A 17,079-nucleotide genomic window follows, 5' to 3' on the forward strand; every position below is an offset into this window, starting at 1 on the left:
ACCTGATTATTTTTTCTCTTTTCACTCTGTTGAAATTAGTTTACCAAAAATTAACACATGTTTGTGAGGGGCAAACAATTTGTTTGAAGTACATTTTACATCCAGACAACAAAATTGAAAGCCATCCCAACGTCATTCTTCCAACCCCACTTCAAAGAACAGAAGCTGCTGCTATCACCTGACCTCCCCAATTCCCATCCCATCATGAATTAGCTAAATTTCTCCCATGCTTAATAGCCTGCACTATTTTTTCTATTCTGCAACCTGTCAACCCAGTTGCTTTTATCCTTACCTAGATGTTTAGTCATTGCAGTACTTGACCAGGCCATCTGTTACTCTTCTACAGTGAGCTGCTTGTTCTTTGGGATCTGGTGACTCCATCAAATGAGTTGCAATATAAGGGGGGGCCTCAAGCCTTCACCTGTCAGGTGCTGGGATAGATCCAGGTAGCAAATGTATTTCATTATATGGACATTAACAGTTGGATTTGATATCAAGGAAGAAATTCAATATTTAACCTGGTCTTTTTCTTTTAGCAGATCATGTCAATACATCTCTTGAGCAAAGTGCCTGCAGCTATGTGACAGCAAGTTATGCTGCTTATTGTTTTTTAATTCATTTAAATTTTGCTATGCAAAAGTCAAAGCTAGCTTTCCCAAAGCAACTCAATTCAGATTGTGGCCGGAGGTATATTACAGAATTGCATACCAGCCATCAGGCTTGTGGGGAGAAGGGGGAACTATGCTGCTTCCATCAATGAAAATTTCTTTGAGCTCAAAAACAGTAATAAGTGAACTGATTCTTTGTTTTGGTGTTTGTTCCAGCTTCCAATTTGGAAAACACTGTGAAAAATCGTTCTGCCTTCTTAAGTGATAAACTGGATGAATACCTGGAAAATGAAGAGAAAATCATCAAACAGCGAGCTGATCTATGCATAAACAAAGTATCAAAAGTTGTTTATCAGATGCCCACCAAAAGTTCCAGTTATGTCCGAACATTGGATAGTGTACTAAAACACCGGGCGTCTGAAGCCACCCCTGGACAGTCTCACTCATCTAGTCAAGCTGTGGTTTCCTCACAGCCCACTTCAGTTAACTCTGTTTCCAAAGCCTGCGAACGGAGTGGAAAAGTAATCCGATCTAACGCAGCCAGCAAAGAGCAGAAGTCTTCAAGCAGTACAAAATCAACTCCAAAAACAGCCAGCCCACCTACTAAAGCATGTTCTACACGCATGAAACCTCTGGGGCTGTCCAAAAAGCAGAAGAAGTTGATGGATCTGGAGAATAGTGCCCTTTGGGATGGGAAGTCAAGGACTTACATTACTGAAGAACGAGCAGAGGCATCTCTCTTAACTCTACTCACTGCACAGGTACCAGCTCTGTTTTATATTAAAGGAAAGAAACTGGTGAAATATGTTGACAAGGGACTAAAAGAATTCAAAACTTGCTGAGATTGACCTTTTTTAATTAGAAATTGCAGTGTACCTATAATGAATGCTGATAAAGTTGAGTGCAGTTGGAACAAAAGCAGACAATATCTTAATTCACTTTCAAGTGCTAACAAGTTAAAAGTGTGATTTTGTTGAAACAAACCATCTTCTATTACGCCTTATCAGTATCTTGATTATAGATTGTTAATAATGTTTGTACTTATTTTCACAGTAGTTCAACCTGAACATAACAAAGCTTAGACCTCCTGAGCAAGGTGAAATTATGTTGCCTTTGAAAGGTTACTGTTTCCCACAGGGTACTTGCAAGTATGTACTTGCAAGTTTCACAGCCTTGTTAAGTTCAGTACTGTAATTCCTTCAAACTCCAGTTCCTCTGAAGGCATCATCAAGAAGAACATTTACTTATTAAATTTTAATTTTCTGTCTTTCTCAACATCCAAACCTTAATTTTTTTGCTGATTTTGGATAGCCTGGGAACTTGCTTAAGATTAGTGGCAGGTCCTAATTCCAGGGTTCATGGATTCCTATTCTCGGGGTTTCTGACTTGGTGGGCAGCACGGTGGCACAGTGGTTAGCACTGCTGCCTCACAGTGCCAGAGACCCGGGTTCAAATCCCGCCTCAGGCGACTGACTGTCTGGAGTTTGCACATTCTCCCCGTGTCTGCGTGGGTTTCCTCCGGGTGCTCCGGTTTCCTCCCACAGTCCAAAAATGTGCAGGTCAGGTGAATTGGCCATGCTAAATTGCCCGTAGTGTTAGGGAAGGGGTAAATGTAGGGGAATGGGTCTGGGTGGGTTGCGCTTCGGCGGGTCGGTGTGGACTTGTTGGGCCGAAGAGCCTGTTTCCACACTGTAAAGTAATCTAATCTAATCTAATCTAATCTAATCTTAAAAAAAAAAGTCCCTTTTAAGTACAGGCTGATTTCCTGCCAACCTGCATAGCTGCATTGTGGGGTTAGTGTCCTTAGCCTCCTCAGTTCTCTTGGAGTTGGGCCAACCTTTGATGGTTGATGGCATTTCACAGATGTCATGAACCAGTCTGTTTGAAGGAGTCTTTTTAAAAGTGCATTCAAAAGATGTTCCTCGTGCCCCTGTGTCCACTGGATGCCTGGGCTGTTCACCAAGTTTCATTATACGTTGGCTCAGAGCCCAAAGTCTTTGAAAAAGATGAACCCCAAGTTAAACCGTTTCTCTTCTGTCAATTGCACTGTTTATTTACTCCAGATAAAGGTTTGAAGCACTTGAAGGTTTTCCATTGATACTTCATACTGTCTGGATGATTGAGCATTTTATTGGCATGCAGCAAAAGAAGATCTTTTAATGAAAGTCAAAAATTTTGACTTCAGTAGTTCATTACTGTGGGTTCATCATTGTGATATAATGTATTGGGGTTGTTGGGGTAGGCATCAGCTGGCATGGATAAGGCATGGGAAATGTATGAGGTCCAGAATTCCACAGCTCTGAAGCAAGCTATTTACATTATCCATTGCAACACCTAACAGGCCCTGTAAGTGCCTACAACCTTTTACCCAGATTGGCTGACTAGCCTGCTATTTGCCTCCCCTTGCTCAAGTAATAAAAAGTTAATCTCTGGAACCATTTCCTTCTGAAGCAGGTGTGCAATGCTGGGTATTTCCTTACACTCACTACGCACTTCAAAGGTGAAAATCCAAACCCAGCGTCTTGTAGTTTTCTGCTTTCTGGTCATGTTATGCTTTCCAATTAATAATCTTCCAAGTTACATCTGCACAAGCCAGTCTGTTATATTTCAATTGCCACTGCTATTGATTTTCTTTTCTCCACTGACCAACTAACTGTTGAGGTGAACATTGTAGAAAGTGGATGCCACTTAATATATTTTAATTGAAAGTCAGGTTGGGAACTTGAACACGCTGTTTGAAGGGTATGGGGATTGTGGGCCCAGCACGAGGAGCAGTGAAGCAGAAGACAGCACTAGTATTTTCTTTTGCTGAACTAATATTTCAAGGCAGACAAAACATGGAACTCTTAAACAGGTTGCTTTCCTCTCTGTAAGGAGTTTGGCAACATTCTTCTATGTTTGATTTTATACTTGTCTAAATTAAGGTGAACGGTGTAAGATGTATGACTAACACAGTTGAGCATAAAAATGCATATTTCTCTCATCATCTTTTAGGGGAAGCTTCAAACTAGAAAACACAGAGTGATACCTAAGCGGGCACCAATGTGTAAGAATGAGTTCTGCCGCTTAGGCTGTATCTGTTCTAGCCTGTCACAGATGAAAGAACCGCCCACGCATTGCCGCAAGCCAGAATGCATGTTCAATTGTAAGTGTCCAAAACGTGAGATGTTGGTGCTGAAGACTTTTGGGAGACGCAGGAGGCAGCTGAGCAAGGCTCTGCGGGAAGATCTGATATTCTACGATGCACTAGCAGATGATGATGAATGGAAACCAAGAACCAGAAAGAGGAAAAAGAAAAAAATAGTTGAATATGGTTAGTGCTTTCTGTAGTGATTTAGGATGAAGTTTGATAACTTTATAGAAGTTAAAAGACTGGTTTACAAACTGCATTCCGTTTGGTGGAAAAGTGACTAAATTTCTAAATTAACATAGTTCATGGAGCAGGACGTCTTAGAAATGTGCACAGTGTAGACGACCAACCTCATGAAGAACAGAAGGATCATAATTTGTTGAAGGAACTCCTGAGCCAGATTTAACCCTTAGTCCAGATTTGAGTGTTGGATTCAATTTCTGTCCTGGCAGAGGTCAGGTTATACTCACCATCAGTCATCTATCTCTAATGATAGTCTAGCACAGTCGTCCTCTGGGACTGTGGTAACTGCTATGTACTGCTGATCTAGTTCCTCACATCAGTGAGGTACTGAAATGTACATTGCTGGAAGTGCATTCTTTTCAGATGTTAAACTGATATCTCATCTTCCCTTTTCTAATGATGGAGGTGAACATTAAAGATTTCCTGACATAATTTGAGGAACAGCAGAGAGTTCCTCCAGTACCCTGTGAGTGCCTCCATGTCTGGCAGAGATTGAGATTGTTATAGATGTTCTTCCTTTCTACTTTTTCCTTACATTAATTGTATTGGGTGGTATCCTGGCTCACGTTTTCTAAACACTGACAAAACTTGTTAGTTAACTGCTTCTGGGCAAAACAAATGTTAGTCATAGCACTATAATGTGCATTATAAATAATAGCATTACTTTTGATTTCAACTGTGATAAGATAATTTGTTAAATAGTAGTTATTTCAGTTAGAGTTTTACGCACAAGATGCTAAATCAGCCTTTGAAGGTGATAGTGTTTAAATTACATAATAGGTTTGTCTGCGCGAATGGAAGGAAATAATGAAACAATTACCTCAAAGACAAATATATTATACTTAATAAATAAAAAGATATCAAGTTTTTTTAAATGCAAAAATCTGCAAATATTTTAGGGTTTGGGATGGATACAACAGGGGAATTGAGACAAACACAAAATAGCAGACTAAGATCATAGAATCTATGTATTCTTTTGTAATGTTGGTGTGATGTCAGTCTGCTGGTGTATTGAAGGTATAATTTTTAAAAGACATTATAATTCCTGTAGCATCAAAATCTCTATCAGTACCTCAACCAGTAAGGGAGAAATGGGAGAAATACTGTCTTTAATTTTTGTTTTCTTTTCCAAGCAGCAATTCCCGAACCAGAGAAACCTGTGCGACCATATCCTCTATGGATTCGGCAGGAGGGCGAGGTGGATCCTGAGCCAGTCTACACTGCACCTCACCCAAAATCCTTTCATAGCAGCAAATTCCTTCCATCACCCCAACCACCATCTCCACTAAGTCCAGATGGACATGACTCTCCTAAAGCTGATGTTAGTTCGGTGTTGTCGAGTCCTGCTAGTTCACCGAAGCCCTCTGAGGTGAGCAGATGAAATTCATGTAAGGTCCTCCAGAAATGTGCGTTCAGAAGTATCATTATTGTTTGGTAATATGTTGTGTTCTTAAAAAATTTCAGCATTCATTCATATTGTGCTTTTCTCAGAATTTTTGCATGCCCCTTTTGTGAACAGGATACACCACAAAGGCATGTAGTTTAGTTTTCACTATTATTTGTGAATGCTGGGCCAGTTCAGTTCTCAATGTGAATAATACAAATGTGTGGTCAGTATCAGGGACAAATACCCACCCTATAGAGTTTCTAAATTATGAATTCGCCATAGGGCAAAAGGAGGAGAGGGAATAAACACCACTATCACAAGAGGAAAAAGTGCAAGGGAAACTACTGGGCTTATGACTGAGTTGCCTGGACCTGGTTTTAATTTATCCTAGGATATTAAAAGACGTAGCTACAGAGGTAGTGAATACAATGGTCGTAATTCCACAAAAATCCTTAAATTCTGGAAAAATCTCGGATTGGAAAGGTGCCAGTGTAATACCTTTTTTATTTTAAAAAGGAAGGAGACAAAAGCAGGTAATTATAAGCCTGTTAGCATAATGTCTGTTGTTGGGAAAATGTTAGTGCCCGTTGTAAAGAATGTAATTGTACAGCATTTAGAAATTAAAAATTAAGCAAACAGCGTCAGCAGCCTTATAAAGAGGAATCAGTCCTAACACATTTATTAGAATTCTTTAAGGAGGTAATGAGCAAGATAGATAAAGGGGATGGAATGGATGTAATGTATTTGTACATTCAGAAGGCATTTAGTTAGGTACCATACTTTAGTAAGAGCCCATGGTATTGGAGGTATTGTATTAGCATGAAAAGAGGGTTGGCTAACTAACAGACAGACAGACAGAATTGGGATGAAGGGAACATTTTCAGCATGGCAACCTAATGCTAATGGATAAATGTAGGAATCGGTGCTTGGGCTCCAATTATTACAGTACATGTTAATGCCTTGGATGAACGCAGTGTTCTAAAGGCAAGTGTTATGTATGACAACCTTAGGTGAGTAGGCAAATGGTGAGGATGATGCAAGGAGTCTGCAGTGGGATAGACAGGTTAAGCTAGTGGGCAGATCTTTGCAGATGGGCGACAATGTGAGAAAATATGAGGATGTGCACTTTAGCTAGTGAAACATTGATCTCTTTTGTTATCTAAATTGCCGAAGGCTGTGGATCCTACAGAACAGGAACTTAGGAGTCTTTGGGCATAAATCTCAAGCTATCTGCCATTTTCAGTAGGGAAGTCAAAGTGTGAAAATAGAGGGAGTATAAAAGTGGAGGGGAGGGGTTCTCTAAAGCTATACAAGGCTGGGATACTGTAAACAGTTTTGGGCTCCTTTTCTTAAGGAACGATGCAATGACATTGGAGGCAGTCTAGTGAAGGTTCACCAGGCTGAAACTGTGTATGAAAGGTCTTGTGGGGAGAGATTGAGTAGGTTTGGCCTTTTCTCGCTGGAATTTAGAAGAATGAGAGGCAATTTCATTTAAACATACAAGATTCTTAGGGAACAGGTAAGGTTAGATACGGAAAGATTGTCCTCCCTTGTGGGCTGGTCTAGGACCAGAGGGCATAATCTTGATTGTCAGCTCACCAATTTAAGGCAGAGATGATGAGAAATTTATTCCCTGAGGGTTGTGAATTTGTGAAATTCTTTGCAGAGAGCTGTAGAAGTTCGGTTGTTAAATATATTCAAGATTAAGCAATACAGATTTTGATTCAGTAAGCTTCAGTTCCTATGTCTTATGGTCTTAGTTCAGATACTTTTCAGAAGTTGGAGCCAAAGGTAGACCTGTTGGCCCCCTGGATAATCATAACGCCTTGTGTGTAGGTAGATAGACACAATTCAGGAGGCTGATGTCCTTTTGCTAGGCATAGAATTTTGTTTTTGTTGTCTTAACATTTTTCGCATCCACTTGATTGTTTGAGGATAGAAACAGATTTGGGAAAGATTTAGTTAACACAAACACAATATTCCACTGCAAACTGAACTAAACATGGTGGTTCCTTTAAATGTGAAGAGAGGAATCTTTTCTCAGTTGCGGTGAAGCTGCAGTCACATTTGGACTCTCACCTTCAGTCGTGGTTGATTATGTAGTTGTTGAGAAATGGCTATCATTTGATGCAGTTAATAACTCTCTTTCTTTCCAACCTGTATCCACAGCTGACACAAAATGAATTTTTAAAAATCTGGCTAGTTTTCTAGGATTTGGTTCTCCAGTGATATTGCACATCTTTTCTTTTTAAAGACAAAACATTCTAATCACATTCAAGTTTCATTTTTTTAGTGCTTCTCTACATTTAGTTATACCTGCCACCTTGTCTGTCCAATTTCCAGTGATATTGGCGATGTGTTTCAAATGTTATCATTTTACCTTTCTTATCTACTGCAATAATTAGCTTTGTATAATCTAACAATATAGCTATTATATTGACTCTGACTACAATTATAAAAGAAGATGCAAAATGGTTCTCTATATGACCCTACTGGTTACCTTCTCCTAGGCTGATGACTGTCCTATAGAGCAAGCCTGTCAACTCTATTTGCAAACAATTACATACCCATAATAAAATGTTTCCATGAATTAAAGCTTGCTTATTTTCAGTACATGCTTTTTCATTGGATCATTGTTGAAGGCCTTTCTGAAATCCAAGTGTAGTAAATACACAAATGTATTCTGTTGCAAAGATGAGCAGAAAATCAGATTGAATAGACCTCCAATTCATTTAACCTGTAAATCATATTGGCTAGCCAATTAGATGGTTCAGTGGGTTCTTTCTGCAAACACTCTTGTTTGGTGAGTGAGATGGTTTACATTGGCTCAACTCAGCTCTGAGAGCCTCTTCATTGTTGAAGCAATCTTTCCTAACCTGTTGTTTATTCCTTTGAAGGTCAAAACAGTATTTCTGTTCAAAGGTAAAAACTGCAAAATTATTCCAGGAATATGTTGAATAATAAACAATTGAATTTCATTTTGTAATTCTATGTAGAATCTGTCTGACATAAAGATAGTCTTCCAGTTAATCAGAGATATGTACATGTTATTTTAAAGCTTTGCAATACTCTAATATTAACATAGGCGAAACAATTATTTTGCTATTGTCTAGGTAAGCTTTCTTTTAATTGTCTGCTTTTTAAATTATTTTTATGCTTACTTAAGGCTGATGAGAAAGGCCCAGTGTATTGGTATTTTGAAAGTATGATGACCTGTGCACGTGTTTGTGTCTTCGAACGCAAAAAAGTTGAAAGATCAATAATCTGCACCTGCAATTCAGAGCACAGTTGTGGACAGGTAAACTTGAACTTTTGCACTAGCATCAATTAGGTATTTTTAAATGCACATGAAGTAATGACCAGAGAGTTGAAGAGCTGACACTTTACTTCCTATTGTGTGTACAAGTCGCACTCCAGGGAATTGAGTGTACAACTTAGGTTGATGCTCACATGTACAACTGAGTACCTTCAGATGAGACGTAAAAACAAGCATTGTCCAATGGATGTAAATTGCACTTTGCTAAGATAACCAGCAGAGTGCAACCTGAGTCCTGGTTAATATTTATCCCTCAAGTAGCATTGTAAGAACTGATTATTTGGTCATTGACATCACTTTTTGTTGGGTTTGATTTTGGAAAACTGACTGTCTGGATTCCTACCATGTCAAAATGGCTATATGTCAGTTCACTTAATTGATTTGTGATGTACCTTTGGATGTCGGAGACTGACAGGCCCTATATCAATTGGAAAACTCCTCATTCTTGGTATAGACGAGGAAATCTTAGTGATGCTGGGGAATGCCTTGTATTTGGATCAAGTACAAGTGAGAGAGAGTGATGTTGGAATGTTTAACCTTCACAAACCTGTAAGGTTGTTACAACAGCGGTCTGTTTTCTGCCCTTCAATGGATAGAAATAATGTTGCAATGATGTCTGATTTCATCTTTTTAACAAAAACTTATCAGTTAATTTTGTTTTTGTCACATTAATTGAGTCGATCTATTTTATGTCTGCTTCGAGACTTTTTGGTTCCTGGGTGGTCCAAATGGAGAAGCAACCCAGTGACAACGAGCGCAAGCAGTGGTGGCTGGTTTCCACTTTACTTCCCCTGTACATGTTGACTTATAGGCTACTCTTCCTAATGCTTGGATACCTTAGATTGGCTGCTGTGGTGAGTGTAAAATGATGGCAACACGCTATGTGACCGTGGCAATGCTCACCTCTTATTGCTGCTGATCTCTGTTTAAGTCAGCAAAAAACATGTGCCAGGGCATGCATTGATAAATAGGACAGATGAAAAGAGCTGTAGGCTGTTTGCCTTGGATCAGGCATTTCCTTTTTCTTGCTAACCACCTAGGGAAGAGACGAATTAGCATCCAAGTCCCTTTCTAAATTACAAATGTGTTCTCATTTGTTTCACCTCCGAGTCCATCTGAAGTTCTCAAAATTGGAAGAAAGACAGTTCGAGAAATGTATGGAACGAGAGTGCAAGATTTGTATGAATGGTTTGCAAAGAGAATAGAAGACATAAATAAGACATGGGAGTGAACAGATGAGTGTTTGCACAAGGTTGAAGGAAAGCTAAAGCAAGGGAGACTTTAGAACATACACAGAAAAAATAATTTGAACTGGGTAAAGCTCAGAGACCAAAGAGATGAAAAGAAGATAAGCCATGCATATTTGGCTCTTTTATAACCTCCGAAAATCCAAAAGTACTTTACAGCCAACAAAGTATATTTGAACTATAGGCACTGATGTAGGAAACAAGAGAACAAATTTGATCGTAACAAACTTCCACAAATGATCGTGGTAATGAAAATAGCAGTATGCTTTTTGGGTATTGGTTAAGTGACGTCTATCGGCTAGAATGCAAGAAGAGGTCTCCTGCTTGAAATAGTCCCTTGAGACTCTTGCATCTACCTGAGAGATTTACTGTCTGATCCAAAACGTGTCACCTCCAAGTGCAGCACTTCCTCAGTGCTGTAAAAGTATCAAGTCAGATTTTGTGCTCACGTCCTTGGAGTGCAATTTGAACCTACAATTTCTTGAAGATTAGTATTGAGCTACAGCTGCTACCATGTCAGAATTACTTGTGCTAAATTTTCAAGCTGCACCTTTTGTGTTTCTAGGAAAACAATCTATACAGTAAGATTAATAACAAAGAAACATTTGAAGCATGCAAGTTGAAGCACTGCAGTGATTCCAGCTCCAGAGAGGGTAAGGACCATTTTGTGTATATTCTGGAACTGACATGCATATAGTGTAGTAAATCCCAGCAAGTAGAAATGAGATAACTTATTAAAGAATGTTGTAAGAATATTTTCAGGAAAATAGGTTTTTGCAGTCTTTTGCCCACCACAATTGCCAAATTTGAAGTGTCACATATCTGAGCCTATGTGTAGTAAAATACCTACACTTAGAGGATCAACTAGTGTTTCTCCTTACTGCAGGATTGCAGCAAAGAGTGCACAGACAGCTCCAGGTGGTATTTAGATTAGATTACTTAGTGTGGAAACAGGCCCTTCGGCCCAACAAGTCCACACCGCCCCGCCAAAGCGCAACCCACCCATACCCCTACCCCTACATTTACCCCTTACCTAACACTACGGGCAATTTAGCATGGCCAATTCACCTGCACATCTTTTGGATTGTGGGAGGAAACCGGAGCACCCGGAGGAAACCCACGCAGACACTGGGAGAGTGTGCAAACTCCACACAGTCAGTCGCCTGAGGCAGGAATTGAACCCGGGTCTCTGGCGCTGTGAGGCAGCAGTGCTAACCACTGTGCCACCGTGCCGCCCATATGGTGTTGAACCATATAAATGTACAGTAGCATACCCTATGGTTTTTTGAATTCTATTTCATATACTAGATAACCCTGTGTTTACTACTGCTCGAGTTGATAAGTTTTGGGAAGACCTGAGGCTGAAGGAAGATGCACACTTAGATTAATGAAAGTTTATGAAGGAGTCTAAAAACAGGATGAGGATTTTTAAACTTGAACATTGGGGGAGCCATGAGTTTAATGAAGATCACTGATTACTGGAATGGGTCTTAACATTGAATGAAATGCACGCAGCCAACTTTGGAAAAGTTGGGTTTTATGAAGAGTCACAGGCTACCAAATGGAGTGTTGAAATGGTTAAATCTGAAAGTAATGAAGCAATGTAGGAAGATAAAGAGAAAACAGTAGGAACCAAAGAAGTTGATGCTGCATAGCTGGAATTGTACACTCTTGAGTGGTTATCATTTTTGAAGCTCAGCTCAGAGTTGAACAGGTTGCCATGGTTACTGTTTACCCAATCTATCTGTATTGGAGTGGAGTCAGTACTGTGGGAAACCACATTACATTTAGGACTTAAACAGGCCTTGAAAGTTGAGCTGGGCACTCATCGCAAGTGAGACATTCAAAAGATTGTTGTGGGGGGGTGGATTTTTCCCACGTAAAGTTGATGATGCCTAGATTTATGCCTGTAGATGCTGTTAGCAATAAGTGACTTGTACATGAGGATGTCATGGACCCATCATGAGAAAGCTGATTCCACTTTTGTGTCTGACAGCATCCCAGTGAATTTTATTAAGAACCCTTTGTGCCAGAGGGATTGTATTAGCATGGATAGAGAACTGGCTAACTAATAGATGATAGTGTTGGTATAAGGGCATTTTCAGATGCCAACTTGTGACAGGGATCAGTGTTGGGAATGCATTTATTTACAATATATATTAAAAGCTTGGGAATTCAGAAGATTAACTAGACTAATGCTGGATATGGAGGAACTATCTTATGAGGAGAGGTTGAGTAGGTTGGGCCTGCATACATTGGAATTTAGAAGAAAGGACAACTTTATTGAAACATACAAGATTCTTGGGCTTGACAAGGCAGATGCGGAAGTAATTGTTTCCTCCTTGAGTATAATCTAGTGGCTATAATCTCAGTACAAAATCCCCAATTTAGAATAGATGATGAGCAGTTTGTGTACTCAAAGAGGAGCAAATTTGGAGGATTCTCTAGTAGAGTTTCAGCCACTAAGTATATTCAAGGCTGAGAGATGAAATTTTAATCAGTAAGGGCATCTACAGTAATGGAGAAAAGGCAAGAAAACAGAGCTGAGGATTATCAGATCAGCCATGAGCTAATTGATTGCGAGAACAGACTCCATGGACTGAGTGCCCTACTTCTGCTCCTGTTTTTTACAGTCTTATAGAAGCACTTTCGAACGTTTTAAAATATTGAAAGTGGCATATGCATGCAAGCTGTTGTACTAATAAAGGAAACTCCATTTTATGCCTCCTGAGGGAAAGATGGTTCAATATACCACTGGTTACCAGATACGCATTGGATATTCCTGTGACTTTTCAGTGTCAACTTTATGAAGTAGATTAGATTACATTACATTACAGTGTGGAAACAGGCCCTTCGGCCCAACAAGTCCACACCGACCCGCCGAAGCGCAACCCACCCATACCCCTACATTTACCCCTTACCTAACACTACGGGCAATTTAGTACGCTCAATTCACCTGACCCTGCACATCTTTGGACTGTGGGAGGAAACCGGAGCACCCGGAGGAAACCCACGCAGACAAGGGGAGAACGTGCAAACTCCACACAGTCAGTCGCCTGAGGCGGGAATTGAACCCGGGCCTCTGGCGCTGTGAGGCAGCAGTGCTAACCACTGTGCCACCGTGCCGCCCAAGTAGCTAACATGAAATGGACATCCACTTAATGGCGACCAGGATAGGATCACTTTAAGCTCATGTCTGGACGTTTGCACTCTGGTTTGGAGTGCAAAGTCGGTACGTTCCCCAAATCTGTAAACCTAACCACAAAGTAGCTGGGAGATCAGATTTTTGTTACAAGGTGGCTGCATTTTCTGAGAAGGTCAGCCTTGGAGCACCAGCACTGTATTGAAATTATTTCAAATTATTTAAAACAAAATTTTGTCCCTATACATTCTGCATGCCATTTATGCTAATTCACGCTCTCCCATCTAACTCCTCATACCCTCCATGCCAATATGTGTGTCTCAGCCCATCATCATGCACCCTCCTATTGCCATGAAAATGTTTCTTTGCAGAGGAAATATACTTATTCTGAAGTGCCCGCTTTAACTGGGGAAAGCCTTCGCTTCCTTATTGATCTATCCCCTAGCCTGCTATCCTAATTTAGTTCAGCTAGCTTGATTTTCATTATTTAAGTTTAAAGTACTAGTCTTAGACCCACTTTTATCCTGTCATATTGCACAACACCAAATTTAGTAGAACCTGCTGTCTGGTTGGTTTCAGATTATACAATTCTAAGAAGCTGTCTCAATAGCATTCCGTGACCACCTCATCAAAGTATATTGACAATCTGATTTTTCAGTTCATGTAATGATTAAATCATCCATGATTAGTGTTGTCCCTTGATCATAATCATCAATATTTCTTTTTACACACTTCATCCTACGTTGTGGTTACTGTATAGAGTCCAAGGAGCATCCCTACCAGTGACTTCTTTCCTCTACTGTTATTCATCTCCACCCAAACTGATTCTACATTTTGTTCTCCTAAACCAAGCCTTGCCCTTCAACTTTATTTAGTTTCCTATTCATTTTGAATGTCTCCTATTCTTCAACATTCAGGACCCAATCCTCCTCATCCTACATCCATATCTCCATAATTATCAATCATATTTATTTACTTCAGACAATCAATTTGCGCACTTGGTTAGAAATACTACATATCCTTAGATATAAAGCCTCTAAGTTTAACCTTTTTGTTTTGTTTGTAGCCTAGTCTTGAATTTTGGTGTAGTCTTAGGATTTTCCTTTGTGTTCTTCCCTGCAATTCATTAATCTTCATTTCCCAAATTATTATTTTTTGCTCCTGCCTTTACATTTCCAATTCATTGCATTGACCCAAGCTTGATCCCTCACTCCTGTTTAATTTAAAACCCTCTTTGCTTCCTTAGTTCTTTTGCTAAAACACTGAACCCAGATAAGTTCGAGTGCAATCCGTTCCAATGGTGCAGCCCCCATTTTCCCTGCTGTCAGTGCCCGTAAACTGGAACATGCTTCTCCCACAGCTGTGTTTTGAGCCATGTATTTATTTCGCCAATCTTACATACCTTTTTGCTAATTGGTATCAGGCTGACTTGAGATTCTACTGTTCAGCTTGGTTTGTGCATCCTCATACTGTTCAAGTAGAGCCTCTTTCCTTGTTCTGTCTATGTCATTGGTACCTAATGAACCATGACAACTTAACTCCACTCCCCACACTTAAAGTCCTACTCTGCCTGAACACTGGCCTTTTGTTTGTACAGAACTGTCAATGTGCCCTGCAGTATGCCATCTCAGACTGTTACTACATTTCCTTTATGCTCTCCCCACTTGAATAGATTTGTGTACCACCATGCCATGGTCAGTTATATCATCTAATCTCCTATGGAAACAAACATGTAAACACTTGGAACTGTCAATCCAGTACAGATGATGTTAGGTTGTAAAATCAGTATTGCAACAGAAGTCCTGTGATGGTAGTCTTTGAATCTTAGTCTCGGAGTGAAATAGAAATCACTGGTTTAATTTTGAACCATACAACTTTTGACAAATGATTAATCTTGTATCAGCTTTGACAGTTCCAATGAGTCTTAATAGTTCTTGATCAGCTTTGGCAGTACCACTGAATTTATTCACATTTTATGCACAAACATGATCACTTTTACCAATCTCAGAGGGTACCTGGCCTCTCCCAAAGGTGTCTTGAAACCATATCCAAAAGAGTCCTGTAACACTCGAGCAAATCCACAAGCTTCAGGCATACTGAGACGAGATCTAAACTGCTCACTTCAAAATTCAAATATCTAACTCAGCAAACTTTGGGAGGAGTGAAATAAAAACAAAGTATTACTTTAAAAAAACTCAGCAAATGTAGTAACATCTGTGGAGAGAGAAACAACATTCTGCGTCCAATATTACTCAGAGTTCTAAAGAAGAGTCATACTGGTGTCTCAAACTTATCTCTTTGTTTCTCAACCTGCTGAGTTTCTCTAGCACTTTCCGTTTGTACTTTTTATTATTTGTGTGCAGAGAAAATTCTGGTTTTCTAATTTGTCTGTTAGTCTTTACCAAATTCTAACCTCTGCATTGTTTTCTAGCCCCTTTTCTAACTCCGATTTAAAGCAGGCTGCTCCCAATTATATAGGTAAAAACAATGACTGCAGATGCTGGAAACCAGATTCTGGATTAGTGGTGCTGGAAGAGCACAGCAGTTCAGGCAGCATCTGAGGAGCAGTAAAATTGACTTTTTGGGCAAAAGCCCTTCATCAGGAATAATTTTCTTTTCAACTTCTGTGTAGAGTTCTGTTGATAATTTGGCGCAGTACCACCAAAGTATGCATTGCCACCGATATCATACTTCTGTTGAAAGCACTAAACGATGGCCTTGTTCCAGCAATTAATATGGGGGTTATAAAATACGAAGGAACAGCTCGAAGTGATTAGCAATGCTTGAAATTATATTGTTTCTGAAACATAAGTTCTGTAAGCATTAATTTTTCCTTCAGCCTTTGTTTTATCTGCTCTGTTAAAATGGAAATGTTTTTTGAAAAGTTCATTCTTGCGATATGACATTGTGATAAGATGAGTTATTGTCCATTCCGAAATACAATGAGAATAAGGTGGTTTGTTTTATTTCTGAGCTGTTCCTGCCAAGTTAAGACAACTGGTGTCCTTGGTCTTTGGTGAATTTATGACAATAGGTTTGTGGTTACTTTCATTGATACTAAAATTTTGGGTGGGACTGAATTAAAAATGTAGGCTGTTATTGAATTCGAACTCATGAAAACTTGATAATATTCTACTACTACTCCATCCTGTAATAATTAGGGTATTTTTGTAAAAAAAAATTAAAGTGGTAAACCTACAACATTATTTATCTACATTTTCATGTCTCACATCATTTGTGCACAAATGATGTAGGATGCTTCATTGGCCTATTCAGACTATGTTCCTATACACCGATTTTCAGGGCTCACAAAGCCAGTCAGTGACAAAGAAGCAGAAACTACTGGCTCAAGATGGCCTTAGGTAACACTGCTTGCGGGCCAAGAGGAGCCTCTTCCTGCTCCTTCTAGGAGTGTTTGCTTTCCTACTTCTGATTTATGATCACTGCCATGCCTCCTTTAACTTGACAAGATCGCTCAGATCCTGACTTCCTTTTTGCCCAAAACTCTGGCCTGTAAACCATTTTTCACTGACCATCCTTTATGTCCTAGCTGTGGCAACTCCATTACGTTGACTTTCTTGCTCGACAGCTGTGATAGCCATCCTGTTAGTTTGGCCAATTGACAGGCAGAAACTGCAAAAGACCTGCATTCAGGTCTCACCTTTTTACCATGTTCCCAGCTTTCATATATTTTCTGGCTGTTTTCACCCTTACCAAAGCAACTTGCATTCATATCACTCCTTTAACCTAGCATAACATCCTAAGACGTTTTACAAAAGTGACTACCAATCAATATTTTGCATCAAGCCACATAGAGAAATTAAGAGTAGCTGGCCAAAGACTTGATCAAATAGTTAAGTTTTAAGGAATGCCTTGAAGGAAAGACGCTTTGAGATCTTTGGAGCTGGATAACTGAAGTGAACACTGGCATTGGTAAACCTATGAAAAACAAGTGTGGTTAGGAAGCCAGTTTTTTTTTCATGAGTTGTGTGCATTGCTGAAAGAC

At 39.6% G+C, this 17,079-nt stretch overlaps 1 protein-coding gene across 5 annotated transcripts in view; it reads left to right on the forward strand.

Moving 5' to 3' along the window:
* mgaa (MAX dimerization protein MGA a) overlaps window positions 1–17,079 on the forward strand; it is a 103,962-nt gene that overhangs the window by 27,705 nt on the left and 59,178 nt on the right. For 4 of the 5 annotated variants that reach the window (XM_043698206.1, XM_043698209.1, XM_043698210.1 and 1 more), the window contains exons 8-12: window positions 825–1,369; window positions 3,603–3,921; window positions 5,115–5,350; window positions 8,535–8,666; window positions 10,497–10,584. In XM_043698206.1, coding sequence (XP_043554141.1) covers window positions 825–1,369; window positions 3,603–3,921; window positions 5,115–5,350; window positions 8,535–8,666; window positions 10,497–10,584 — 1,320 coding nt within the window. The remainder of the gene's footprint in view (window positions 1–824; window positions 1,370–3,602; window positions 3,922–5,114; window positions 5,351–8,534; window positions 8,667–10,496; window positions 10,585–17,079) is intronic. The other variant, XM_043698208.1, reaches the window with a different exon arrangement.

This window comes from Chiloscyllium plagiosum, chromosome 10 (assembly GCF_004010195.1).
Source record: "Chiloscyllium plagiosum isolate BGI_BamShark_2017 chromosome 10, ASM401019v2, whole genome shotgun sequence".
NCBI classification, from domain to species: domain Eukaryota; kingdom Metazoa; phylum Chordata; class Chondrichthyes; order Orectolobiformes; family Hemiscylliidae; genus Chiloscyllium; species Chiloscyllium plagiosum.